Here is a 27,772-nt window from a genome sequence, read left to right on the forward strand (position 1 = left end):
AACTCCGGATCAGTAGCCGAGCGCCCTAGCACTGAGCCACCGCGGCGGGGCTCGCTCATGTTCCCGGGACGGTTTTGGGCCCTCCGCTCTGATTCGCTTTTCTCCTCTTCTTCGATGGTTCTACTCCGTGCTGTACTTTGCACTGTGTTTCGCATTCTCAAACGTATGCAGTCCTGCCACATTTTTTTTAACACTGAGCGATGACGCATGCCTCCTTGCACCGCATATCAGCAGCTACGCTCCGACGCCGGCACTCACGATATTCATAGCGGAAACCGCTACGGGGCACCCGGACGCTCTCGGAAACCCAACCGCGCAGACGACTGCGCGGACGTGCGAGTGAGAGGACAAGAGCCGGTACGGGGACAAGAGCGATTGTGTTACGCGCGGCCACTCTTCGGCATGGCGACGCAGACGGTCGTGCAGGAGCGACGGCGCCTGCTTGTGCAGCTAACTGTGTAGGACTCCTTCAGTATTACTGCTCTTTAACCACAACGCCCCTAGAACGTGAACCCGGACGGGATTTCTACGAACGCTGTGCTTCAGGTAACGTTTCTTGTATTCTTGTTTTGTGAGTGATTTACACGCCGCGGTGGCTCTGCGGTTATGGCGCTCGGCTGCTGACCCGAAAGATGTGGGTTCGATACCGGCCGCGGCGATCGACTTTCGTTGCAGGCGATATTTTCGAGGCCCGTGTACACTGCGATGTCAGTGCAAGTTAAATGACCCCAGGTGGTCAAAAATTCCGGAGCCCTTCACTACAGCGTGCCGCATAGCATGTGTCGCTTCGGGATGTTAAACACCCATAAATCAAACCATTTACACACGACTGACTATCTTTATAGTGAGACAGTCCATGCGTGTCGATTCTATTGATCAAATTACCTACGTTGTCCGCAATGTTATCTCTGTATTCAAGATGATATTTCGAGAAACAGCACACCTCAGTGGTGCCTTAGATGACACGTTGCTTGAGAGCTGGTCTGGACATTCGCCTTCTTTGTGCTCGACACATTGTCTCCCATTTAAATCTCGGCAAAGAAATCTCAATAGGGCATGGCAGATACTCCGCCCACGCACAGCCAGCAATCGAATCATTTTAATAGCACGGGATAGGTTAAAATTGAGGACTATTCATTTTTCGGATTTCTACCACTGTGGAATGCCGAAACAACCCTGTAGTACATCATTCAGTGACTCACATGCTTTCAGGATCTTTGTTAGAACCAGAACACGCTGGTTTTCGAAACCATGGGGCGCACAGGCTCACCCAATTTTGTTGGAACCTCCACTCTGAAATCGAAAATGATGAAAGGAAAACGGCTGTTTTCTGAAGTGGCCTTATTTTCTATCAGCCATAAGTTAAAGGCGAAATATGGATTGCACGTTTTATTGAATGCTGGCAAGTTTTGCTCTCTGCTGCTTTTGCTTCATGTGGAGAGCGCGATTCCTTTCTCATTCGTGCTTGTTTTGCAAGTCGGTTGAACATCTGGCTGAATAGTTAAAAAACATGATTGAAAACGTATTTTCAAGCATTGCCTGCCCAGCCGCGGTGGCTCAGTGGTTAGGGCGCTCGACTACTGATCCGGAGTTCCTGGGTTCGAACCCGACCGCGGCGGCTGCGTTTTTATGGATGAAAAACGCTAAGGTGTGCTGTGCGATGTCAGTGCACGTTAAAGATCCCCAGGTGGTCGAAATAATTCCGGAGCCCTCCACTACGGCGCCCCTTCCTTTCTTCTTTCACTCCCTCCTTTATCCCTTCCCTTATGGCGCGGTTCATGTGTCCAACAATATATATGAGACAGATACTGCGCCATTTCCTTTCCCCATAAAACCAATTATTATTATTATTATTATTATTATTATTATTATTATTATTATTATTATTATTATTGCCTTCTGACAGTTACCCTTGTAATGAGCGCTCTTGAAAAGATCCCCCACTTGTTGAGATTTTTTTAACTATCGAGAGTTACTCAACAGGATTCCCTGAAGGCTCATTCTTCCTTTCTTCTCTTAGTCCCTCCTTTCTCCCTTCCCTTACGGCGCGGTTCAGGTTTCCGCCGATATGTGAGACAGATACTGCGCCATTTCCTTTCTACAAAAACCAGTTTTCCAAGGCTCATTATATATAATAAACCCCCGCGGTGGCTCAGTGGCTGGGGCGCTCGGCTACTGATCCGGACTACCCGGGTTCGAACCCGATCGCGGCTGCCGCATTTTGATGGAGGCTAAACGCTAAGGCGATCGTGTGTATGACTGCACGTTAAAGATTCCCAGGTGGTCGAAATTATGCCGGAGCCCTTCACTACGGCACCTCTTTCTTTCTTTTAAAGCGAAAGCTAAATTTACTGGCCGCGAACTTGCGATTTCGCCGTGGCGATGCTCCGAAGAGGCACATGACGTCACAACGCGCGCCTCGCCGCCGAGCCGAACCGGTCTGGCCGGGCCGGCGGCGGCTGGCGCACTCGGCGCGAAATAGAGATGTGCTCCAAGTCTCCGCCAGTGCGGTCACAGTGCGCCGAAGCGGCCGAACGCGTCGGCGGTCAAGCGCAGTTGGAGTTTAGAGGGTCTCGCTTTGGCCAACGTGACGTCGCCGTGCAGCGCGCACGAGCGCGTTACGCCGGACTATAAACACGCTTTAACAGAGCCTGCGCTTAACCGCTAACCAACGTATTCGGTGGCGGCATCTATGGGAGCCACTGAAACCCCCCGCTCACTCACTGTATAAAAAAAAACCTCTGGCGGGGCTCGGAATCGAATCATGGCCTTTGGCGTTTAAGGCGGTGGTGGTGGTGAAAAGCATTTATTAGGCTATATGTACAGAGAGTTGCTCGGGAGAGGCCCCTAGTGGGCATCGCCCCTTACAATAGAAGGCGGAGTCCCTCATTCCGGCACCCCGCTGGTCCTGACCGCTGCGCAGGTCCGCCGAACCAGGGCCTGTTGGGCCGATACTTCCTTGCAGCCGAGCAGAGCCGCCTCCCAGTCCTCTCGGGTAGGGGAAGGTGTGATGGGGGAGAGAAGGATTTTGCCTGCACGCCCAAACCATGTGAAAGGTGTCTGCCACCTCCCCACAGAATGAGCAGCGGCCGTCAAAAGAAGAGTCAAAGTGCTTGAGAACCGCCGGGCACAGCAGGGTGTTTGTAAAGAGCCTAAGGAGAGTTCGCTCGCCAGCTTTACCCAGTCCCTTCGTAGGAACCGGGTAGCGCCGGTGTTCGGCACGATAGTGGTCTCTGATATCTTTAAAATAAAGAAGAGGGATTTGATCCGAATTAAGGTCCTCCCAAAGAACGCCTGGCGCCCGGTAAGTGAGCGCGCGCTGCCTCATGGGCGGCTTCGTTACCTGGCATGCCTTGGTGGCAGGGGACCCATATGATTGAGCGGTGAGTTGGATCGCAGTCGCGAGTACTGTGATGAAGAGTTTGGTGAGCAAGTGGAGTGATCCAACCGAACTCAAAGTTACGACAGGCTCCGCGAGAGTCGGTGAGGATGAATTTAGAGTCGGGATGGGAGGCTGCAAGGGCGATCGCTACCTCCTCCGCATGAGTTGAGCTGGATGCTCTGAACTAGAGGCCGTCCACCTGTTTTCTCTCGTGTATGACTGCAACTGTGTATCATTCCCCCTTGGAGTGGTAGGAGCCTGCAATGTCGACGTAGAAGACGTGTTTCTTTGAGCCACAGTGGCGTTGCAGGGCATGCGCCCGCGCCTCGCGCCGGCCATTATGGTCCTCCTTGTTCATCTTAGTCGGAAGGGGTCGAACGTAGAGGACGCGCCTCCACAGTTCGGGCACTCGAACCCGTTCTATTGTATGATGGTCATGTTTGATGTGTAACCGGTCCAAGAGGCGGCGACCGGACACGGTCTGAGCGAGACGCGTGTATTGGTTAACGAGATGCGCCTCGCGAAGTTCCCTATAGGTGTTCACCATCCCCAACGCGAGCAGTCGCGCGTTAGAAGTGCACGGAGATCGAGAGGTCGAGGGCTCTCTTGAAAATTTTGCGGAGGACAACCTCTAAGCAATCTTCGTCATGTTTCCGTAATCGGAGGTAAGGAGTCGAGTACAGTACTCTACAAGTAACGAAGGCATGGGCGAGCCGCACCGCATCCTTACTTCGCAACCCTCCTCGCTTGTTGGAAACGCGGCGAACCATTCGGCCCACCTGGTCGCCGACTCTGCGGAGTTTGGCGAGAGTCGTGTTTTCCTTGCGATGCTGATTAATGAAGAGGCCGAGCATTCGCAAATCCTGCGCTTCACGGATGGGGCCGCTGGCGAGAGAGAGCTGAACGGAGATTTTTCATTTCGGAGAATGTCGAATATGCACAAATTCAGACTTGGACGGGGAGCACTGGAGGCCGCAGTACGTAGCATAGTGGTCTACTGTGCGCGCCGCTGCTTGCAGGCATTCCTCCATCCCTCCTATGTTTCCCGTAGTAGCCCAGATGGTGATGTCATCGGCGTACAGTGCATGGCGAACACCGCCGACACCCGCCAGCTGCGCTGGGAGGTTCATCATGGCAATATTAAAGAGAAGCGGGGACAACACAGCGCCTTGTGGTGTGCCCCGCGTTCTCATCTCAAACGGGCCGTACTCGGTCTCTTGTATGCGTATATAGGCCAAGTGGTCTGTTAAGAAATGTTTGATGTAGTTGAATGTACGAGGACCGCAGTTGGTCTCGCTAAGATGTTTTAATATGACGCTGTGTTTAACGTTGTCAAACGCACCCTTCAGATCGAGTGCTAGGACTATCTTGTCATTGCGTGGGTGTTCTATGGGTTCGAGAACCTCGCGATGAAGCTGTAAAATTATGTCTTGTGCGGGCTTATGAGGTCGAAAGCCGAACATGGTGTCGGCGAAGGTGTTCTTGTTCTCGAGATATTCCGAGAGGCGGTCACGGACAATCGTTTTCATAAGTTTCCCTGCGCATGAAGTGAGGGAGATGGGCCGGAGGTTGTCTGTGTTTACCGGTTTCCTCGCCTTCGGGATAAAGGTTACCAATGATGTCTTCCAATCAGGTGGCAACGAAGTGTCCCCGGTCCAAATGGCGTTGATATATTCAAGTAGGGTTTCGTATGCCCGATCGGGGAGGTTTGCGAACAGTTTGACTGTGACCTTATCCTCCCCCCCCCCCCCCCCGGGCGCCGTCCCCCTGTACATTTTGGCAAGAGCCGCGCGAAGGTCGTGAAGCTAGAAAAGCTGATCCAGTTCCGAATTATCGTTGCCTGCTTACGAATAATCCTGCCCGCGCGGATCTTGATCCTGACTGAGGTATTTGGAGCGTAAGACATTCGCTAGCTGCTCTGTGTTTCCTTGGAAATTGTGTATTGCACGAGTGAGGTGTTTCTGGGTTTCCGAGCGTGTTTGTGTGGGGTCTATGAGACTCCTAAAGAGCCGCCAAGTGTTGCGGCTTGACATCTGTCTTCCTGCGCTGTTGCATCTATCTACCCAGTTATTGGGCAGCATACTCGGCAGCTTGCTGGGTGAGGTCAGAGATTCGAGCGCGGAGCTTACGATTGTGTTTCTTTCACCGCCATCGTTTAGTGAGGCTGCGGCGAGCTTCCCAGAGGTGTATCAGGTGGTTATCCACGTGCGATGCACGCTCCGCAAGCTGGATCTGCTTTTCGTGTGAACGGAGTGTTTGCATGAGTCCGTGCGCACAAGTTGAGTAGCCTTGGTCCAAGAGAGAAGTTACGGGGAGGGCCTGGCGGAAAGCATTCCAGTCGGGAAGTTTGGCTGTTGCAAGGGGGCGATGTAAGGGTCGAGTGTAAATTACAGTGTTCAGTATGCAGTGGTCGCTACCAAGGTTGTCCTCAGTGTTGATCCACTCTGCGTGTCGGTTGTGTTTCGTGAGGGTAAGGTCGGGGCAGGTGTCCCGAGTGACGGAATTCCCTACACGTGTCGGGTGAGCAGGGTCGGTTAGAAGAGTGATGCCCAGCGTAGATATAAGTTCCGCCAACTTACGACCACGCGGCTCTTCCTTGCGATTGCCCCACATTGAACAGGGGGCGTTAAAATCGCCCACTATTATGAGGGGGTCGCGACCCGCGATCCTTAGCGCTGCGCTAAAGATGTTAGAAAAACTGATATTTTTGAGTTTCGGGGGGCAGTAGATATTAAGGATGTGTGAGGGACTATCTGTTCGCCGTAGAGGGAGGACCGAGACCATCACTTGCGAATATTCTAGATTTAGGTCGAGATTAACCTCCTGCGTTGTGTAGGCGTTATGGACTAGGAGACAGGTGAACGGGTCTCGTTGGAAAGTACTATAGCCCGAGAGCTCGACCGCATCCCCAGTTTCTTGCAACGCAAGGACTGCGGCGGGGTGTTCAAGGTTGTCAATGTACGCCATTAAGTTGGCGCGTTTGGTCCTGTCTTTGAAACCCCGACAGTTCCACTGTACAAGGGAAAGAGCTTGCTGTCTTTGTGGGGGGCGGCCCCCTGTAGGGGGTTGGTTGGGAGGAGACGCAGCCATGCCGATTTGAAGAGAGACTGCCTTGGAGAGCCGGAACATGTTCCGCCACCTGCAGCGGAAGCGGTTCCGGCTCCTCCGAGAGTTCGGTTAGATCAATGGGTCGATTGAATTTTGACGAGCGGTTCGCGTCTTTGAGGGGTCCCATTTGGCGGAGAAGTCGAGGGTTTAACTCTAGCCACGTCTAATGTTTGCTGTGACGGCGGCCGTAACTGTTGCCGTCACTGCCTTGAGCAGGTTGTCTTGGATTTGGCCAAAATTGGACATCTGAGTCGTTAATTGGGCGAGGGCATTTCCGAGGGCGATGAAACGCACGTCAGAGCTAGAGGGTGTCGGATCCGCCGGCACTTCTTGCATCGGTTCCGGAGCTACCTGGGCAGTGGGCGGGGAGGACCGAGCCATTTTTAGCGCGTGAATTTTGGCATGGAGTTGAGCATTGTGTGCCCGGAGAGTCTCGAGCTCGCGGCGGAGGTCCGCAACATCAGAGTTAAGGGGGGGGAGGAGGAGGAAGTTTTGGTGGAGGAGAAGGTAGGGGAGTATGGGGAGGCGGAGGAGGCCCATCTCGGCTGCCTACCTTGGGCTGTAATGTCTTCTTTGGCGCGCCAAGCGGAGGGCCCACGAGAGGCGGAAAATCCCCGTTTTGGAATGCGGGGGCACCTGGATCACGGAACGCGTTCTTAGTTGGTCGAGGAGGCTTGGGGGCACGCCCGGGTAACTCGCCCGCCGATGGAGCTTGTCCGATTTTGGCTTGCACTATCTTGCTGCTAGGCGGGGGGACTTTCAGAGCTGTGCCAGGACCCGGGGCCACAGCACTCTGAGGTTGTTTTCTATGATCGGTAGTGTTGCCCGGTTGTTGCAGCCGTCGGAATTTGGCTTTGCAGTCTCGCGAGCCCGTAAGATGGGCGCCACCGCAGACGATGCAGGAGGGATTGCACTCGTGGGACGCCATGTTGCCGTCTTTGAGGACTGCGACCGTTTGGCCGCAGTGTCCGCAGCGATTGTCTTGAGGATTCAGGCAAAATTCCACGCGGTGACCGATGGTGCCGCATCGGAAACACGCGGGAATAGTCCGCTTATATTCGCGCACCAGTCACCACACTGTTATAGTGCACGTAACCACGCCAAAGTCAACGGTGAAGTCTGCATGGGGATTATTACGGTCCATGAGCAGAAAACTTCTACCACCTTTAAATCTGAAGTCCAGTGGCGCGGAGGAGAAATTGCCTTCATCCGCAAGCTGGGGAAGTCGACGATTGCCCTGCTCACCTTCGTGGTTCGTAGAGTACCGCGTTTAAGGCGGAGACGCTACCACTCCGCCACGACGGCCCAAGAATTAACCGTGAATAAAGGCACATCTAGTGAATGCACTTTTCCGATGCAGAAGTCTCCGCGATTTCGCTACGTATATCCTGGCCTAACAGAGCTAGGCCATCAGCAATTTTTCTCTCTTAGTCCCTCCTTTATCCCTTCCCTTACGCCGCGCCTCAGGTGTCCGCCGATATGTGAGGAAGATACTGCTCCATTTCCTTTCCCCAAAAACCAATTTTATTCGCGCCGAACGATATATGAGACAGATGCTGCGCCATTTCCTTTCCCCAAAAACCAATTTTATTCGCGCCGAACGATATATGAGGCAGATGCTGCGCCATTTCCTTTCCCCCAAAACCAATTAATATTATTATTTATTATTGCAAAACTTCGGTCCACAGCTCAACACAGCCTCTACGTCGCGAGGAAGTTCAACACCATTTAAACATTTTAGCTCTTTGCGGTTCACTTCACTCCTATATGTTTCCTTATCCAGGCGCACAGTGCCGGCAGGTACTGTTCCCACAGAAGGTTGGACAATCGCTCGCACTTGAACGAAAGGCACTAAAATCTGGCCTTGCATGTCGGCGCCGCACTGTGTGTGCATGCATGCACAGAAGGTTGGATAATCGCTGAGCTTTCCGTGTCCAAGTGCTATACACTTGCTCACTTCCCCGTTCCGCTCAATTTCCTGCGCGTGTAAACAGGTGCGTTTTCTTCGTCTGTGTCTTCGAGTACATGCCACGTCCGTCGTGCAAGACCAGCTGGGTAGTGAGCAAGTGCATAGGACTTGGACACGGGGAGCTCAGTGATTGTCCAACATCCTGTGGGAACAGTATCTTAGGCTACACCTATCATTTTTCTTTTCATAGCTCGTTGCGTTGTCCTTAACTTAAGCTGAAGCCTTTTCCTTAGCCTCTGGGCATCTGCCCCATAGGTGAGTAGTAAGATACAGCTGCTGTGTACTTTTCTCTTGAGGGATATTGGTAAACTGCCATTCATGATGTGACAGAACCTGCCACATGCGCTCGACCCCATTCTTAATCTTCTAGTTATTTCCCTTTCATGATCTGCATGAGCCCTACCAGCCCTAAGTAGGCATCTTCCTTTACCGCTTCAAGCACCAAGCTAGCATTTGTGAACTGCTGTTCCCTTCCTAGACTTGAACCCTACTTTGGTTTTCTACATGTTAATTTTTGGACCCACCGTTCTGCTCTGCCTGTCTCATTGATCATACTTTGAAATTCATCCCCAGAAGGTGATGACGTAAATAATTAAGGAAGACCCGCCGCGGTGGCTCAGTGGTTACGGCGGTCGGCTACTGAGCAAAGTACCCGCTCTTCTATGTCAGAGCACAATAAAGATCCCCGGTTGGTCGAAACTATTCCAGAGCCCTCCACTAGGGCACCTCTTTCTTGCTTTCTTCTCGGTCTCTCCTTTATGCCTTCATTGCGACACGGTTCGGGTGTCCATCGAGACAAGTTAGACAGTTACTGCGCCATTTCTTTTCCTCAAAGCCAATTTTCAATTTTGTAGCGAGAGCTACTTTACCCGCAGTCTCGCCATTTCGCTGTGGCTGTCGGTCGCCAGTTCTGCGCATGCGCGAGGAGCCGATTGACGTCAGAGCAGCGCAGCTGGTGCGCCGCGCGCCGACCGCGGAGCAGACGCCGCTAGCCTGCGACCGATGAGAGCCGAGTGACGTCAGAGTTGCACAGCTGCCGGCGCGGCGCGCCCACCGCCGAGCAGACGCCGCTCGCCTCCAGCCAAGGAGATTGCGCAAGCGCGAGGAGCCGAGTGACGTCAGAGCACGCAGCTGGCGCGCCGTGCCGCTGCGCTCTACAGCGGATGCGCAGCAAGCGGAGGAGGGTTTGCAGTGTACTATATAAGGGGTGGTGGTGATCTGGCGGTGGAAACCACACTGCCATGGCGGCCAAGGAGAGCAAGGCCGACGCTGCGCGGCGTAGAAGACGGGATAAACTCGAGTCGTCGGATCCCGATGTTGTAGCCTGGCAGTTAGTAGCCATGTTAGATCCCGATGTTGTAGCCAGGCAAGTAATAACTAGCAGCGAAAGGCCAAGAGAAATGCGGAGACGCCGGAGCAGAGAGAACAGCGCATTGCCAAACGCAGACGCCAGGACGTGGAGCGGAAACAGCGGCGTGCCCTGGCCCTACTGGATGACCGGAGCGAGGCGATAATGCATACGACCGAAGAACAGGAAGTGAAGAGGAGAGTGTAAAGGCTCGTCGTATACACCTTTCTATCGTGGAGAGCGCCATCTTTCAAAGCAAGCCTCAAACCAAGGATCAAAAATCCAGCAGAAGCACACTGGTACCGAGAGTAACGCATATCCCAGTGTTGCCCGTTTGCTTTGGACTGCTCCGACTGGTGAAACTTGCTGCGGGCGTGCATGTGCGTGATTGTTTTCGATGTCGGAGGTTGTGGGCGACAGCCGCAGGTTGTGGGCGAAAACCAAGAGGAGACGCAGCAAGCTATGCAAACACCAACGTAGTGCACGGACGCAGGCAGTCCAAGATGGCGCCGCCGCTAGGTGTCGCCCCTTTTCGTGGAGGGATTTAAAAATGCCGCCAACCGCAGGTGCTTCCATGGAAAGGTGTATAACTTACAACGCGATTAGACCAGGGGGGAACTGCAGCTCTCGCTACGTATATCCTGGCATAGCTGAGCTAAGCTACTGCCAATTTTTTCAAAAAGGTGCCATAGCGCAGCAATAAAAATGCGTTATAGATCACTGCGGTGACCCACGTTGGGAGAATGCGAAAGCACTAAAGCCTCTTCCACACTCGTCGCCTCTCTTCGCTTCAGTGACGTCCAAGCGCGTTTGTGTCATTCGTTCCTGTCTCTTAGCATTTTTTTTCATTACTTATCATTTTCTTTTTACTTTTACATCATTTAGCACTTTTTTAACCTGGCAAATATTTTCGAACCTTTTTTTCGTTTTATGCTGTTTCGTCGTCCGAGGCTGTTTTGACGTCCTCCAACTACATCGACGTCCGTGGTTTTTTTGCGCTTTTATTTACTCCACAACAGCGAAATCTTTTTGTTTAATTATCGCTCATTAATTACATTTTAATCTATTCCATACCTTAATCCGGCTTGGTTGCGTATTTTCCTACAAATTCGATGCCCACGACAGTTTTGACGTTCACCCACTATATAGACGACCGGGCCTATTTCTACCTCTAATCGACTTTTTCGCCTCTAATTAATAAATTACTCCACATCAACCAAATTTGACGCGCATCGATATTTTAACATCATCTGTCACGTAGAAATCATTCTTTTATTCCTAATTCTTCCTCGAACGACGCAAGGGCTGCCGACACGTTTTGCGACCACTTTCTGCGGACACGAAACCGCGAACATAGCCAAGTAATGCTTTCGAATTTATAATTGGCTACCGAGAAAAGAAACGAGCAGTACTTGCCTCTGTCGGTGAAAACCTCAAGCGCGCCCTGGGGACTGGCAAGAAGGCAGTGAAAGAAGGAAAAGCGAAAAGGAACCGTAACGCAAGGCTCCAAATTAATTTTTTTGACCCCCTGGAATTCTTCAATCTACGCGGATTCCACAGCACACGGAAATCTTTTGTATTTTCTCCTGCATCGAGAAGTCGCTGTTGCGGCCTGGAATTTTATCCCGCGTCCTGAGGCACACCAGCCGAATGCCACGCGCGGGGGTGGCCCAGCAATTGGGGTGCTCGGCTACTGAGCGGAATACCCGGGTTAGAACCCGACCGCGGCGGCCGCGTTTCGATGGAGGCGAAACGCAAAAGGCACCCGTGTGCTGTGCGATGTCAGTGCACGTTAAAGTTCCACAGGTGGTCGAGATTATTCCGGAGCCCTTCACTACGGCACCTCTTCCTTTCTTCTTTCACTCCCTTCTTTGCCCTTTCCCTTACGGCGCGGTTCAGGTGTCCAACGATATATGAGACAGATAATTCGTCATTTCCTTTCCCCAAAAAAAGAACCAAAAAGAAACCCTTTACGGCGCGCTTGAGGTGTCCACCGAGATGCTAGACAGTTATTGCGTCATTTCTTTCCTCAAAAACCACTAACGCCCTCATTCTTTGCCACTATGGTGCACGCTCGGCTCGCCTATAGCAGCCCAACAAATGGCATAAGCGGAAATCCTCACCGCCGATAGTGAGACGGCTAAAGCCTGTTTCACATGGTGCGACGGGAACGAAAAATTACGGCCTGGTCGCACTGTCGTTGCGACGGTAATCGCAGCCGCCGTTTCACATGACAACGATGAATTCAGTCGGTGCCGTCGGCACCAGCGCCCTAGCGTCGGTGCTGCCTTTCAGTGGCCGAAAATTCTTCGGCTGCAATAAATGTCAAACATCGTGGCAGGCGTTGATTTCGTAATCATGAGTAATAATATTGATCCGTGATGTATTATTAAGTTCAATAAGACGTTTTCGAGATTTTCCTGTCATGTCGCTGAACTCCTATTGGCTGACTACTGTGGCCATCGCTGCGACCGCACCGACGCTGCGACAATGCGACCAACTTGTTGAAAGTCTGTCGCAGTGGCCCTGCGACGAGAACGACGCGCATTTCTGTCGCACAGCGGCAGAAATCGCACTGCGCTGCGGCAACAATCGCATCATGTGAAACGGCCTTAAGAAATGCCTGAAGACGTCCCGCTGATGGAGAGAAGGAGCCCGGTGACGTCAGCTGTCCGATTGGCCGTTGTCGGAAAAGTGGAAGTGGGCAATTTAGAGAACTTGGAGATAATATAGGGACGGAAGTAGAGTGCAGGTACAGACAAGTGTGCGTATACAGATAGACTTCACCCATTGAGCCAGCTGCAGCTGTGGCCACGGGCAGCAGTATCAGACCAAGAGCCAACCGAGATCAGTGAACGAGGTTGACGCCCTGAGCAGATGGACCCAGTCGAAGTCTCATACCCAACAATTCTGGACAGAAGCATTTTTGAGCAATATGCAATCAATACAATCCGTATAACGATAAATATATCCTCAGACCATCTGACGGCAGATGGTAGTATTGCAGTTTTCTATGTTATTAACGTTTCTGCTCTCGTCAAAATCGTTCCCCATTCGTTTTCTATGGCCAACTTAACTGCTCGGTGCGATCGATGGAAACACATTAAAGTAAAGACTTCTTTACACGTCAAAAGAATGAACCATTGTCTTCAATATTTCCATAACGGCTATCTTACAATTTTTCAATACTAAGAATTTTTGTCCGAGAATGTTGGACATATATGGCTAGCCCAGCTGCAGTGAACGGGTCTCCAGGTTTCCCCTTCAGGCCGAGCTAGTAATAAATTGTGGTTTGCCAGATTACTGCTTTGCTGGCTGATTTCTCCTCATTTGAGCACGAGCTCTAAATTGCAACTTAATCATTTGCGTTTCGTAGAACCTCCGACAGGCGGGTACGTACAAAATAGGGTAAATAGCGCGTAATCTTTTTCGTAGGTTCCATGCCATGACCGGGCAGTCGCTGGCACTTATCTTCTGCGTCTCGACGGTGGCGGCTTCAGTGGCCAGCAGCAACCAGTTCTACAACGTGTATTACGGAATCCGACTACTGGAGACCGACCGGGTGTATGGATGCCTTCAGTGCTTCGCGCTGCCATGCGCCCCCAGGGAGATACGGGCGCGGCCTCTGGAAGGGCTGATGGAGTGTTGCCGTGCCTGCACCGTAGTGGGTGGGTAGCGCGGCTGGTTTTAACGTCTCGAGTGTAGTCTGCCTGGTTCGTTGGTTTGCTGAAGTCCAAGGACGAGCGGATTTGTTTAGCGATTATCTTCGTAAACACTTGTAAATAATGGATAGTAATGACTGGTTTGAAATTTTTCAAGCCTTTCCCTCATTATTGTCATGGCAGCGCTCTTCCTAGAATCCGTTACGCTCGAGGTCATGAAGCACTGCCTACACAGGGTGGCAAGATTTTCCATCGCAATGTCCCCACCGTCCTTGAATAAATCTGTATAGTTACCTGATTTTCCCCAGCCACTTTCCTCCTTTGCATTGTTTGTAACACTTTCTTACAGGATGTCAAATTTCACTTCACTGGCTTCGTTATTAGCATCCTAATTATTTTGGCTACCGCAGACAAATGTCTAGACATTGTTGTAGTATTTTCCAGCTGTTTCAACTATTTTACCACATTGGCAACGGCACTGCCCTTATTCGTTGTATGGGCGTGCATCTTATTTTTGGCAGTGACTAACTTCCTATTGACCGCTTTTAGCTTGCATTTCTTTTATATATATATATATGTATATATATATATATATATATATATATATATATATATATATATATATATATATATATATATATATATATATATATATATATATGTGTGTGTGTGGAAGTGGTAAAGGAATACATATACTTAAGGCAGGTATAGTGACCGCATATGTGGACCTCAAAAGAGAAATAAAAAGAATAACAATGGGATGGAGCTGATTTGGCAGGTACTCTAAGATTATGAATGGCAGTTTCCCATTATCCCTTAAGACAAAAGTATATATATGCTGTATCAGGCAGAAATATAGAGGTTACCGAAACGGGTTCCACCTAAACTGAAGACAACGCAGCGAGCATAGAAAAAAAAGGTAACTATAACGTTAAAAGACAGGAGGAGAACAGAATGGGTCAGGGAACCTCCGCGAGTTAATCGCACCGCATTTAAAATCAAGAAGAAATGGGCATAGTAGGGCGTGATGATTGTGTCAACTCAGGTCGATTCTGGAGCGACTACAGAGTAGACCTTACCTGTGGCCGGTTGTGGCTGTATTTCTTACCTTCTGCGACTGTCAAGTTAGGCAACAATCTCGTCAGTCCATCACGGCCACTTGTCATCATCACCAGCCTTGGTCATGTCTACTGGATGACAAATGCCTCTCAGTTTACGAGCAGCCCTTTCCTGCTCCAGCTACCCCTTCCCGCTCCCTCTCAATCGCAAAAGTATTCTCTATGCCTCATCTCGTCACCAGAGTACCTACCACTCCCGACTACGACTGCCTTGGAATTCGCTATCTACCTGGTAGGGACACTGACGTCAACCTTAAATTGTCCTGTATCGATGCACTACCACTTCTAAGAAAAAGAAGCTACTTTCGCTCAAAAGTGAGTTTTAATTAGCTACAAAAGGTCAAACAATAGAATGCAGGTGTCGCCAGTTCCAGCTGTTCCGCAAGACTACTGTAGTGCATCATGGCAGTCTTTTTTTACTTGTGGATCCTTGAGGGTAGGCAGAGCCGACATTCACTGTCAAACGGTGATAACGAAGTCTTTCATGGTCTTTGCACCACGAGTTTCAATACAGTGTAGAGAAAATTTTTTAAGCAATCTTCTCTGAATGCTTGTTTTCGTGTCGCACAAACGCTGACATAGCTAGAAAGCGCCCCAGAACCTAATTCTTAAAAGGAACAAAGCTAGATGGAGTTGTCCCCATGTCTCTTTCACAGATCGTTCCTAATTTAGCGTCTTCATCACATGTTCTAAAACTCACTCGCAGAAACAAAATCTGTCCGTCCGTCCGTCCGTCCATCTGTATGTCTGTCTGTCATCACATCATCACATGTTCCGCGATAGGATACCTGTTTTCGTATCCCTTTTTCACCCCATTCGACGCGGAAAAGAACAAGGGTTGCTAAAATGTTTTTCTCTTCCTTAATTCCAGCTAGGTTATCACAAAACTCAAGTTTTGTTCTGCAGTCTACTAGGCCCTCTTTCCTTCTCTAAAAATTGACCCTATAATTTTCCTTTCCGTACCACTGTACTGTCTTCAGCTGAATTCCCAGCCTTTTCTTTCCTGCCCCATGGGTGAGTACTACCAGTATAGCATTATTATGTGCTCGTGTCTAGCGTCTTTGGGCAAAAATTTTGAACGTAGAAAACGCGAGATCTGAGGATATACTGATTGGTATACGTGGTTGGTTTAAGAGGTTTGTCGTCCCAAAGCGACTCAGGCTGTGAGGGAATCTGTAGTTAATGGCTCCGGATAATTTCGACCACCTGGGGTTCTTTAACGTGCACTGAGATCGCACATTACACGGGCCTCTAGTATTTCGCCTCCATCGAAATGCGACCGCCAAGACCGGTATCGAACTCGCGTTTCTCGGGTCAGCAGCCGAGCACAATAACCACTCAACCACCGCGGCGGGTTCATTGTTGTAGTGAAATCTTGCAATATGTGAAAAAACTGCCTTCATAAACTGTCCTATTTGGCAGAAATATAGTGCGAGGAAAAAAATCGATAAACTGTATAGCAAAAGAATGCAAGCTCGTTCCAGTTCAAAATGCGTTTGTTCCAAATTGTTTGCTATATCTTTGAACGAACATCGGTTAGCTGTTGCCCATGTCCCATTAGTCCCTCCAAGGTGCTATCCAACTGATTCCTATTTTTTCGTATATATATTTAAATTTAATTGCTGTATTAGTTTTAGCCACCAACTAAAAATATTTCTAAAAGGCGCAAAAAGCCTCTACCACCACGGTGGCTCCGTGCTTAAGTTGCTCAGTTACTGCGCCAGAGTACCCGGGTTCGAACCTGACCGCGGCGGCCGCGTTTCGATGGAGGCGAAACGCAAAATGACACCCGTGTGCTGTGCGATCACTTAAAGATCCCCAAATGGTCGAAATCATTCCGGAGCCGTCCACAATGGCAGCTCCTACTGCCTTTCTTCTTTCGCTCCCTCCTTTATCCCTTCCCTTAAGGCGCGGTTCGGGTGTCCACCGAGATAAGTGAGAGAGTTACTGCGCCATTTCCTTTCCTCAAAAACTAATTTGTAAAAAAAAGCCAAAAGGCCTCATCTCATCGCTTCATAATGTGTTTCCCATTGGTCGGGCGCCTTTGGGCTACTACCACCAATATACCGTACTCGTACGCCATGGTAAGGATCCTACCCTCCGCCGATCGGATCCTACCCTCCACGTACTTAATGTATACTGCTCCCCGAAACTGAAGCGAGTGACCTTCGCGGACCTCTTTAGCCGTGCAGTTAGAGGCGGGTCGCCAACCCGTGCTGATTGTGGGCGACTTCAACGCCCCTAGCCAGCTATGGGGCTATCGTAAGGAGGAATTCCGCGGACGGATGCTGGCGGAGTTGGCGTCCACACTGGGGCTCACCATCCACACCGATCCGGCATTTCCTACCCGCGCAGGCAACTCGGTGAGCCGAGACACATGCCCGGACCTCATCTTCACTCGCAACATAAGGCACGCAGACTAAATCAACACCGAAGATACTCTCGGCAGCGACCACTGCATCGTCAACACCTCTGTTTATACACGCCCCCTAAAGCGCCCCACCACACAAGCACGCATTCCAATTGGACCACCTTTCGCCAAAATTTCCCATCCGACGCCAACACGAGTATAACAGAGCAGGGCTACACGAACTGGTCCCGGTCAGTCATATCGCACCTTCGCTCTCATGAGAAGCAGCTACAGCTCACAGAGGTGGGCCTGCACGTGGACAACCACCTCCTCCACCTCTGAGAAGCGCGCCGCGGCCTTACGCGCCGCTGGAAGCGCCAGAAACACACCAAGAAGCTCAAAGCGAGCATTGCGGACCTCACCCCGAAGGCAGCAGAATATGCGGCCCAACTCGCTGACTCAAACTGGGTGGACCGCTGCAACACGGCGGCGAGGCAAATGTCGAGCCGCAACACGTGGCGGCTCTTCCGAGCCCTCATCAACCCAACACAGACCCGCACAGAAACGCAGAAGCAACCACACAAAGCCATGCACTCATTCCAGGGAAATACAACGCAGTTGGCACAGGCGCTCCGGGTTCGCTACCTGTGCACAACTCAGGGCGCCCGCAAATTGGTCTACTCCTACGCAGGCAGGGAAAACTCGGTGTTGGACAAGCCTTTCCAGCTTCATGATCTGCGGGCCAGTCTGGCCAAAATGAAGAGGGGCACCGCGCCGGGCCGGGACAATAGCACCGTCAAACTTTTGTTGAACCTTCCTGATTCAGCTAGCCAGTGTCTTCTCGAATACATCAATGTGATCTGGACGGGGGAAACCCCCTCCCCATTGACTGGAAGATGACCCTTGTCACTTTCATCCCGAATGCCGGGAAACCGATCGACACGGACAACCTCCGCCCAATCTCTCTCACCTCGTGTGTGGGCAAATTTATGGAGACGACGGTGCGGGATCTGCTCTCCGAATACCTCGAACAACACAACACCTTTGTGGACAACATATTCGGATTTTGCCCGTACATATCCGCACAGGATGTCCTGCTCCAACTCGACCGTAAAATCTTGAACCCCTCCACACACCCCCAAAGCTAAAAAATTGTCCTCGCACTCGACCTGAAAGAAGCGTTCGACAACGTAACCCAGGAGGTCATACTCTCACACTTGAGTCAAAGTCACTGCGGCACCAATACCTTCCTTTACGTGAAACAGTTTCTCACGGACAGAGTGTCCTTCATCCGAATACAGGACCAGGAGCATGGACCTTTCCTGCTCGGTACGAGGTGGACTCCACAAGGCGAGATGCTGTCCCCTCTACTATTCAACATAGCCATGATGCGCCTACCTGCCCTGCTGGGTGCGGTCGAAGGGGTCCAGCACGCGCTGTACGCCGACGACATCACCCTCTGGACTATGGAAGGACGCCTAGGGGACATGGAGACTAGCCTGCAAACGGCCGCCAGCATAGTGGACCGCTGTGCCCGAGACTGTGGTCTGCAATGCTCCCCGCAGAAATCGGAATTCGTGCATCTGCGCCCGTCGCGCACATGCTCGACACAAATCCATCTCTCCTTGCAAAGCGGTCCCATTCACGAATCCAAGGAAATCAGTGTCCTCGGACTCCTCATACACAACCAGCGATGCTGCGACACAACACTGTGCAACACAAGCAGAAGAGGTCGCGATTGCTCTCGCGGCCTCCCATTCCAATTCAAAATACATAATCACCGACTCGCGAGGGGCCTGTCGGAACGTCGAACAAGGCTGCACTCGCTTCCTAGCCTATCGAATACACCAAAATTGCATACGGGATACGGACCCCGCACACCGTCACCTCATATGGGCCCCTGCTCATCAGGGATTGGCAGGAAACGAGGCAGCAGACGCAGCCGCCCGCGCGCTCTCTCACCGGGCTGTTTTCTCCTTCCCACCTGATCAGGAACCCGATGTTAATCCGGTCTATACGTTCAAAAATATCGCAACCTACTATCAAGATAGCCATCGCCTTTACCCTAGCCCATGTAAAGGCCTCAAGAAGGCGGATGAGCGGCTCCTTCTCCGCCTCTTCACCAATACATTGCTGTGCCCGGCAGCCCTAAAACATTTAGACCCCTCCTTTAGCGGCAACTGCCTGCACTGTAGCGCGGTGTCTTCGGACACCTATCACATGGTGTGGGCCTGCCCCTCCAACCCGGCCATTCCCCAATCCCAAACCTAACCCGGGAGGACTGGGAGGCGACCCTGCTCGGCTGCCACGACTTACAGGCCCAACAAGCCTTAGTCGGGCGCGCCCGGGCGGCGGCTACCGCCACTGGGGTCCCAAACTAAGGACCTTCACCTAGTGTTTGTAAGGATCCGTCCCTTACGGGCTGATCCAAACACCTCCTGTCCGTTCTGAATAAATGTTTTCAGCACCACCACCACCACAACACTCGCCAAACTCTGGTAGGTGGGGGCTCAGGTGGGGCGCATGGTCCGCCGGGTTTCGAACAAGCACGGTGTCACATATATTAGGGAGCCGAAATTAAATTTTAAAGGAAAGTTGTCAGTGCACGTTAAAGATCCCCAGGCGGTCGAAATTATTCCGGAGCCCTCCACTACGGCACCTCATTCCTCCTTTCTTCTTTCACTCCCTCCTTTACCCTTCCAGTTGAGTTTCCCCTTCCTGTTTCGATGAGAGGAAACTACTTGATGATGAAATCGGGGTTTCTTGATGACCCGGTGGTTCTACTCGCAAACATTCACATTACTCAAGGAAAAGAGAAGGTTAACTATTTATTTACAACATAGGTAAAAAACGAGAAGAAACAAAGCAAGGAGAAAACTATTTACATGACTAAATCGTGGATCAGACGAATTCAGCCCCCGCTCAACCCAGAGCGCTTGGTTTTAAACCCTCTGTCTCCGCCCTTAGCGGGGACAGCAACCAATAAGATAACCAACGACCCATCTCGCCAATCAGTGGTTAGGGAAAGGAAAACAAGGTCCGCCCACTGATCAGAGATTGGGGAAAAAGTACTGATTAAACATTTGGGAAAGGAGAGGTTGCAATCAAATAGACAAACAACACAAATGCGACTTCCGTTCCCCACGCCACCCACGGCACCACAGACGCTAGAAACATGTGCCGACGAGGCGATGACTCAGGTTGTTGACAGCAACAAAGAGAACACAGTCGTTAAGGGAAGTAGACAGTCGTTACAGGAATAGTGGGTTTCCGGTCACTCGGCTAATACTCAGCCGTATCTCGTGCGCCCCCGAAACCTCGTCCACCCCTTAACAACCACATGTCGTCAGCTGTACTTGGTTCGCGTTTTTCCCGGCGGGTCATCCCCGTGACGGCGCGGCGTAAACGAGGACGTCCGCTGCACAAAGGGGAGGCAGGGACCGGACGGGCCCCTTTGTTGGGGACTTCCGACCCTGCTGGAGCGGCCTTCCTTGCGAACACAAGACCAACGAGTTCGCGGAATGGTCAGCGAACTCCACACTTCCCTTACGGCGCGGTTCAGGTGTCCAACGATATATGAGACAGATACTGCGCCATTTCCTTTCCCCCAAAAAACCAATTAAAGGAAAGTTGTGAAGACGACGTGAATGAACCGAAGAATAAAGAAGATGAAGCATTCGGTGCGGTGAGGTGGAGAGAGATGATTGGTGGAGAAGAGAAGATGACGACAAGGCTTACGTAGACTAACGCCAAGGCTATAAAAGGGCGAGTGAGCGCGAGGCACGGGGGGAACAGCAGAGAAGCGGAGGCTCCGGCGGGTCAGGGGAACACCGGCTGGAAGAGAGCGACGCCGGCTACTGCTCCGGTGAGATCGCGTTCTACGGCTTCGCATCGTGGACTGCCTGCCGTGCCTGAGCCCGTTCCGGGGGGTCAACGGAGGACGCTGCCACCTGCTACGGCCAGGGGTGTCTCCAGCGCTGTTGCCACCCGTCCGGGTGGTTCCCCCAACGCCAACAACACCGGCGTCACCTCCACGGGCGCTTGGACCGGGAGCTCGTACGACGCAGCCAGCTACGCCGTCAGCGCCGCCAGCTCAAGCACGTCGAACGCCGCCTCGACGCCGGCTACTGGATCCATACAACGCCGCATCCGCACCGAACCAACCGTGAGCACGAACGCCGACCGCGAATAGTAGAACGCTAGTAGTAGACGCTGATAATAGTGTGCCCGGGTTGTGCGTATTTATAGTCTTTGTGTTTTGTGTTAGTTTTGTTAGTTTTGTGTTCTAGTGTGTGTGTCACGTAGGGTGTATTAAATGTGCGTTTGTGTGGGTACACCCGTCGCCTAGTCCATTCTTTTGGTCCGAGTGTTCTCTGGGGAGATCCGTGACAAAGATAAAGTGGCGAACCTGCCAGGAGACATTTCATTTTTCTTTTTTGCTTTGTCTTAGATTTTTTCGATCTCTCGACGGCAGAAAGTATGGATTTGGCAAGAACGTTAGAACTGGCGCTCAAGCTTGGGTTAAGGAAGGAAGAGGCGATGCGTCTCTGCGATCAGCAGAAAGAGGAGGCAGATAGGCAGAGAGATTAAAGGGCTCAAGCACGTGCAGACGCTCGCGCAGACGCTCGCGAGGCAGAAGAGCGAGAGGCTAGAAGAGCTCGCGAGGCAGAAGAACAGGAGAAAAGAAGGATAGAACGGGAGAAGGAGCTTCTTTTGTGGAAGAAGGCGCATGTCGCGCGAGGATATGAGGAGATCGCGGACAGTGATAAGTGTTCCTTAGCGGGTAAAGAATCTCCTAGATCGGCCAGTTTGTCCAAGGAAACTGATGGCTCCTTTCGATGACAAAAGAGATGATCTGGACGCATATCTGCAACGATTCGAGCGGATAGCTTTGGGGCAAGGCTGGCAGTGCAGTCAATGGCCCACGGCATTGAGCATGTGTTTGGAAGGATGCCTGTTGCTGACTCCATGGGCTACGAGAAAGTCAAAAAGGCGCTATTTATTTATCCTCCAAAGATTCAGGCTTACGGCAGAGGGTTTTCGTGAGAGATTTCGCACCGCGAAACCTGAGGATTCAGAAACCGCTAAGCAGTTTTCATGCAGGCTGACCAACTATTTTGATAGGTGGCTTGATATGTCAAACACAGAAAAGAGTTTTGAAGGGGTGCGTGACAAGCTGGTCACAGAGCAATTTTTAGCGTGTTGCAGCTCAAAGCTAGCGCTATTCTTGAAAGTTTTATTCATTGGCATAGTTCGCCGACACTGCAGACCAATTCCTCGAGTCTCAACGGCTAAGAAATTTGAGTAAGGCAAAGGAGGAAACCGAGAAGACCCTAGAGACAGATACGGCAAAACCAGGAGCATATGGCGCTGCATCTAAGGCGCCAATAATATTTTTTCACTGCGGCAAGGTGGGACACCATGCAGTTGACTGTCGAACTAGTAGCGCTGCCCAAAAAACACAGGCTGTGCGTCAAGGGGGTAAGAGGAGGGGTCATACTCTGGATGAGTGCCGATACAGAACGCAGGGCCGAGCTGCATGCGTTGACTCTAGGGTAGAACTTGTCACGCCACCCGAAGTTCCACAGCTTTTAGGAGCTAGAGCAAACGCCGCTGGAAAAGGCCAGTGGTGGTTGGGCAAATAGGGGACCGTCCTATATTGGTGCTTAGAGACAGCGGAGCCAACACAGTCTTGCTTCGGAGAAGCCCGGTGAAGGACGAGGATCTTACAGGGGAAGCATCGGCCGTCACCCTTGTAGACAGCACAGTAAGGTACCTTCCTGAAGCAAGGATTCTAGTGTCCACGCCATATTATACGGGGCAGGTAGTGGCAAAATGCGTAGACCAACCCATCTACGATCTCATCTTGGGAAACATAACGGGTGCAAGAGGTGTCGAAGACCCCGATCCCGAGTGGAGGATGCTCGACGTTGAAGAACATCCAAAGGAGGAAAGGCCCGCGACAGCTCAGACGGGTGCAGTCAGTTTCTCGTCGGCAGTGGAGACAAGAGCTCAAGCGACAGCCCGAGCAACGCAGCGTCCGCTCCCTACTCCTGTTACGATGTGCCTGAGCGTAAAACCGGGCGAAATTGCAATTAGGCAAAAAGAAGACCCGAGCTTGAAGGCCTGCTTCGAAAGAGTCGGGGAAAAAGTGAAAAGAAAGAAGAGTCGTACGTCCTTCGAATATCAATTGGTAAACGGTCTTCTGCACAGGGAATGCATATTTAGTTCAGGAAGGCGAGTCCAACAGCTGGTGTTACCGAGAGATATGCGAGAGACCGTGCTACGCTTAGGACTTGACACCAGGGTGTTCAAAAAACGGTGTCTAGGGTCACCGAGGAGGTCTTTTGGCCGGATGATCAGAGTGACGTTAAGCGCTTTGTTCGCTCATGTGACGTGTGCCAGCGCACAGCTCGGAAGGGAAGAATTGGTCCCGTACCTCTGGGCAAGATGCCAGCCATCGACCTACCGTTTCAGCGAGTGGCTATTGACATTGTGGGGCCATACTCTTCAGTATCTGCCAAAGGCAATAGATATGTGCTTACTCTGGTTGACCTCTTCACTCGTTATCCTGACGCTATTCTACTGAGAAGTATTGACAGTATCAAAGTGGCGGAGGGTCTCGTGGAAATGTTTTCGCGTTATGGGTTCCCGAGGGAAGTTTTTGAGTGACCGGGGCTGGAACTTCACATCGGAACTAATGAAGGAGGTTAACCGATTTTTGTCAGTAAGGTAATTACTGACAACGCCTTAGCATCCCATGTGTAATGGGCTTGTACAGCGGTTCAACGGCACCCTCAAAAACATGATCATCAAGAAAATGTGCCAGGAGAGACCTACTGATTGGGATAGATATATCCCAGCTCTTTTGTTCATTTACCGCGAAGTACCGCAAACGAGTCTTGGTTTCTCGCCCTTCGAGATGTTGTATGGGAGAACCGTTAGAAGTCCACTTACAATACTCAAGGAGATGTGGACTAATAAAAAGATTGCATCAGATCTCAAGACAACATACACGCACGTTCTTGAGTTGCGGGACAGGTTGAAGGAAACATGCAGGCTTGCACACCAAGGCCTGGAAAAGGCGCGTCAACGCCATAAGGGATAGTATGAAAAGAGCCATCCACCGGAATCTGAATCCGGGCGACAGGGTTCTCGTCCTGCTACCCACGGATCAATAGTTACTGATGTAATGGAAGGGCACGTACCTTGTGGCACGGAAGAAAAAGGGCATGTATTATGAGTTATTGATAGATGACACTAAGAACGTTTTCTATGTAAATATGTTGAAGGAATACGAAGAAAGGGGTCCCGCGTGGTACACCTTCAAGGTAGCATGTGCAGTAGTGGTCGAGGAGACAGGTGATATTTCCGAGGTGCCCACGTACAGTGGGAAGAAAAATGCAGGAGGGAATGAGGTACTAATGAAGCCCCAATGTAAATAAAGACATACGATCACAGCTCTGCTCCAAATCAAGGGGGAGACGTTTTCGAATGGGCCAGGCAAAAAGGAGGTCATATGTTACAAATTAGATTTCTATACAGATAGAGCTAACTTAACAGCTCTAGGTATCTCTGGGATGTATCGTGTTGTTGTTGTTGCTGTTGTTGGTGTTATGTGATTACACAAGGGAGTGTATTGTGGACATCAACATGTTTATTAAGGACTCTGTATGGACAACGGCAGTGGTGTGTTAGTGTTCTGAAAACGCAATTCGGTATGCTGTGTTAGTGGTGCGCGTTTGGTGTGTGCTTGACATCTGCGGTCTGGTGTGTGCTCGGTCCAGTATCGTCACAGAAGATAGTCGGTTGGCTGTGTGGCTTGAAGATGAGGATGACGTGAGCAGTTTTTCATGGAAAAACTCTTGAGAGAGGGGGCCCTTGTCACATATATTAAGGAGCGTAAATGAAATTTTAAAGGAAAGGTAGAAGAAGACGATGTGAGGTGAGGTGGAGAGATTATTGGTGGAGAAGAGAAGACGACGACAAGGCTTACGTAGACTAACGCCGAGGTTATAAAAGGGCGAGTGTGAGCGAGGCACGGGGGGAACAGCAGAGAAGCGGAGGCTCCGGCGGGTCAGGGACGCATAGGATGGAAGAGAGCGACACCGGCTACTGCTCCAGTGAGCTCGCGTTCACGGCTTCGCATCGTGGACTTCCTGCCGTGCCTGAGCCCGTTCCGGGGGGTCAACGGAGGACGCTGCCACCTGCTATGGCCAGGGGTGTCTCCAGCGCTGTTGCCACCCATCCGGTTGGTGCCCCCAACGCCAACAACACCGGCGTCACCTCCACGGGAGCTTGGACCGGGAGCTTGTACGACGCAGCCAGCGACGCCGCCAGCGACGCCAGCCCAAGCACGTCGAACGCCGCCTCGACGCCGGCTACTGGATCCATACAACGCCGCATCCGCAACGAACCAACCGTGAGCACGAACGCCGACCACGAATAGTAGAACGCTAGTAGTAGACGCAGGTAGCAGTGTGCCCGGGTCGTGCGTATTTATAGCCTGTGTTTTGTGTTAGTTTTGTGTTCTAGTGTGTGTGTCACATAGGGTGCATTAAATGTGCGTTTGTGTGGGTACACCCGTCGCCTAGTCCATTCTTTCGGCCCGAGTGTTGTCCGGGGAGGTCCGTGACACACGGTGGGTTACGATGCAAAGACGCCTTGCGGCTGGCGAACGCATTCGTGACCAGTCGAATCCTGTATTCGATTCCCTACCTCCACCTGCGGAAACAGGAAGAGGTTGCCCTCGAGGTCATCCTCCGCAAAATCATGAAACGAGCGCTGGACCTCCCGGTCTCTACCTCTACCAGCCACCTCATGGCGCTGGGGATGGTGAACACTTTCAGGGAGCTTCGGGAGGCCCACCTCAACAACCAATAACCTCGTCTGACAAAGACAGGGTCGGGTCGCCGCCTTCTAGCCCGTCTTCACATCCAGCACACCCAATTAACAGAGGAGAGCTGCCGACTTCCCGTGCACTGGAGACGCGCCCTCCACGTGCGACCTCTCCCCACCAACATGTCCAAAGAGGACCATAATGGCAGGCGCCTGGCGCGGGCGGAAGCCTTGCACCGCCGTTTTGGGAGAAAACCAGGAGTATTCTACGCGGGCACCTCCGGCCTGGACCCCCAGGGGATAGTACACGGCCGCGGTCGTCCACGAGGGCAATACAGTAGATGGCCTTACTTTCAAGGCCCAGTCAGCAATTCACGCAGAAGAGGTTGCCATCGCCCTGGCAGCCTCCGATTCATCCTCCAAATACATAATCACCGACACGCGAGGGGCTTGTCGAAACGTTGAGCTAGGGTGGGCTACTCCCCTGGCTTATCGCATCTACAAAAATTGTAGCCGAGAGTCGGATCCTGCGCACCGATCTCTCGTTTGGGCTCCAGCTCACCAAGGTCTCCGCGGAAACGAAGCAGCCGACGCCGCCGCCCACGCGCTCTCTCTCCGGGCATTTCCCACGGGACCCGACGCTGACCAGGACACCGATTTCAATCCGGTTTACACTTTTAAGGAAATATGCGATTATTACAAATCTACGCACCAATCTCTTCCCACCCCGTGCAAACGGCTGGGGAAGGCCAACGAGAGGGTACTCCTCCGCCTGCTCACTAACACGATGCTGTGCCCGGCAACTCTAAAGCATTTCGATCCTCAATTCGATGGGCGGTGCTCACACTGTGGGGAGGTGTCTGACACCTACCACATGGTGTGGGCCTGTCAGCATAACCCATCCCTAACCCCTATCCCAAACTCTACCCGAGAGGTCTGGGAGGCGACTCTGTCCGGCTGCTGCACCCTCGAGGCCCAAGGGGCCTTAACGCAGCGCGCCCGGGCTGCGGCAACCGCCAATGGGGTGCCTGACTAGGCATCCCACCTAGTGATTGTAAGGGCTGTGGTTGTAAGGGTGGCTCGCGCGGTTCACCCACAGCCGGGCTCGAGTAGCGGCGGCGGCGCGCGCGCTCGCCTTGAGACCGGCCGTGGTTCACCTTGTGGCATTCGCACGCTCGCCGCTGGCTGGTGGAGAAAATGGGAGTACGCGTGTATCTCAGTTTTCATCTAAATCCGGTCGCCACGACCATGCAGACATCCAGTCGTGCCTTTTGAGGTAACTCCACAACTAACGTCCATCGATTATCGAGAGCACTTGCAGCTTAACCTGAACAGAATGCCATAAGGCGCGGATAAGTGACGAATAAGGTATTCTCAGGAAGCATCACAGCTCTTAAGTTCTGTCGCCCAGAGGCAACAGCTCTCCGTTCTCTTCCTTAAAAATGTCATAAGTTACCTGGGGTCACATTTGCTGCTAATATTTCCAGAATCAGATACAGTGAAGTGTATGCTCATGGTCATGTTTCTTTTTCAATGCAGGTGCGGGCAAAGAGTGTTCGGTCTATCGCGAGCATCCTGCAATTGTCTGCGACAGAGCACGCAGGTGTGACACCAACACGCAGGTCTGCATAAAATAATGACAGCGACGGCTGGAGCTGACGCCTTTCCACAGCGCTGAAACTAGTAATCTAGCACGCTCCGACTAGACCCGAATGCATTTCATGCCGTAAAACAGTAACATGCTTAACTTTCAAAACCAGCGTGGAGAAAAGCCACACTAAAGTTGTCATGGTGTACAGTTAACAACGATGCAGATGATAGATCTAAACCTTGGGAACTTTCGTGTACCCGTACTTATAAACATCTTTCGTCGTTTCGCAAAAAGTCAAACTGCCGTCTTTGCACATTTTGCATATAAAGACTCTGAGCCGATTCGGGCAACCATGCACACGAGATTGCTAGCCGCAGCCTTCTCTCTTATTCTTTGCTTTTTTGCA

The 27,772-nt window shown here is 51.6% G+C and overlaps 1 protein-coding gene across 1 annotated transcript; it reads left to right on the forward strand.

Annotated features, from left to right (window-relative positions):
- Positions 1-314: 314 nt before the first annotated feature.
- Positions 315-27,772, forward strand: LOC144130277 (uncharacterized). Its single transcript, XM_077664236.1, has 3 exons — positions 315-546; positions 13,243-13,475; positions 27,315-27,772. The coding sequence occupies exons 2-3, from the start codon at positions 13,253-13,255 to the stop codon at positions 27,410-27,412; spliced, it is 321 nt and encodes a 106-aa protein (XP_077520362.1). The 5' UTR covers positions 315-546; positions 13,243-13,252; the 3' UTR covers positions 27,413-27,772.

This window comes from Amblyomma americanum, chromosome 4 (assembly GCF_052857255.1).
Source record: "Amblyomma americanum isolate KBUSLIRL-KWMA chromosome 4, ASM5285725v1, whole genome shotgun sequence".
Classification (NCBI taxonomy): Eukaryota; Metazoa; Arthropoda; class Arachnida; order Ixodida; family Ixodidae; genus Amblyomma; species Amblyomma americanum.

Bases quoted from the DNA above. Each gene is read 5' to 3' on its own strand.
- LOC144130277 (XM_077664236.1), top strand. From the start codon at position 13,253: ATGACCGGGCAGTCGCTGGCACTTATCTTCTGCGTCTCGACGGTGGCG. The intron at 13,476-27,314 runs GTGGGTAGCGCG...TTTTCAATGCAG, and splicing joins CCGTGCCTGCACCGTAGTGG to GTGCGGGCAAAGAGTGTTCG.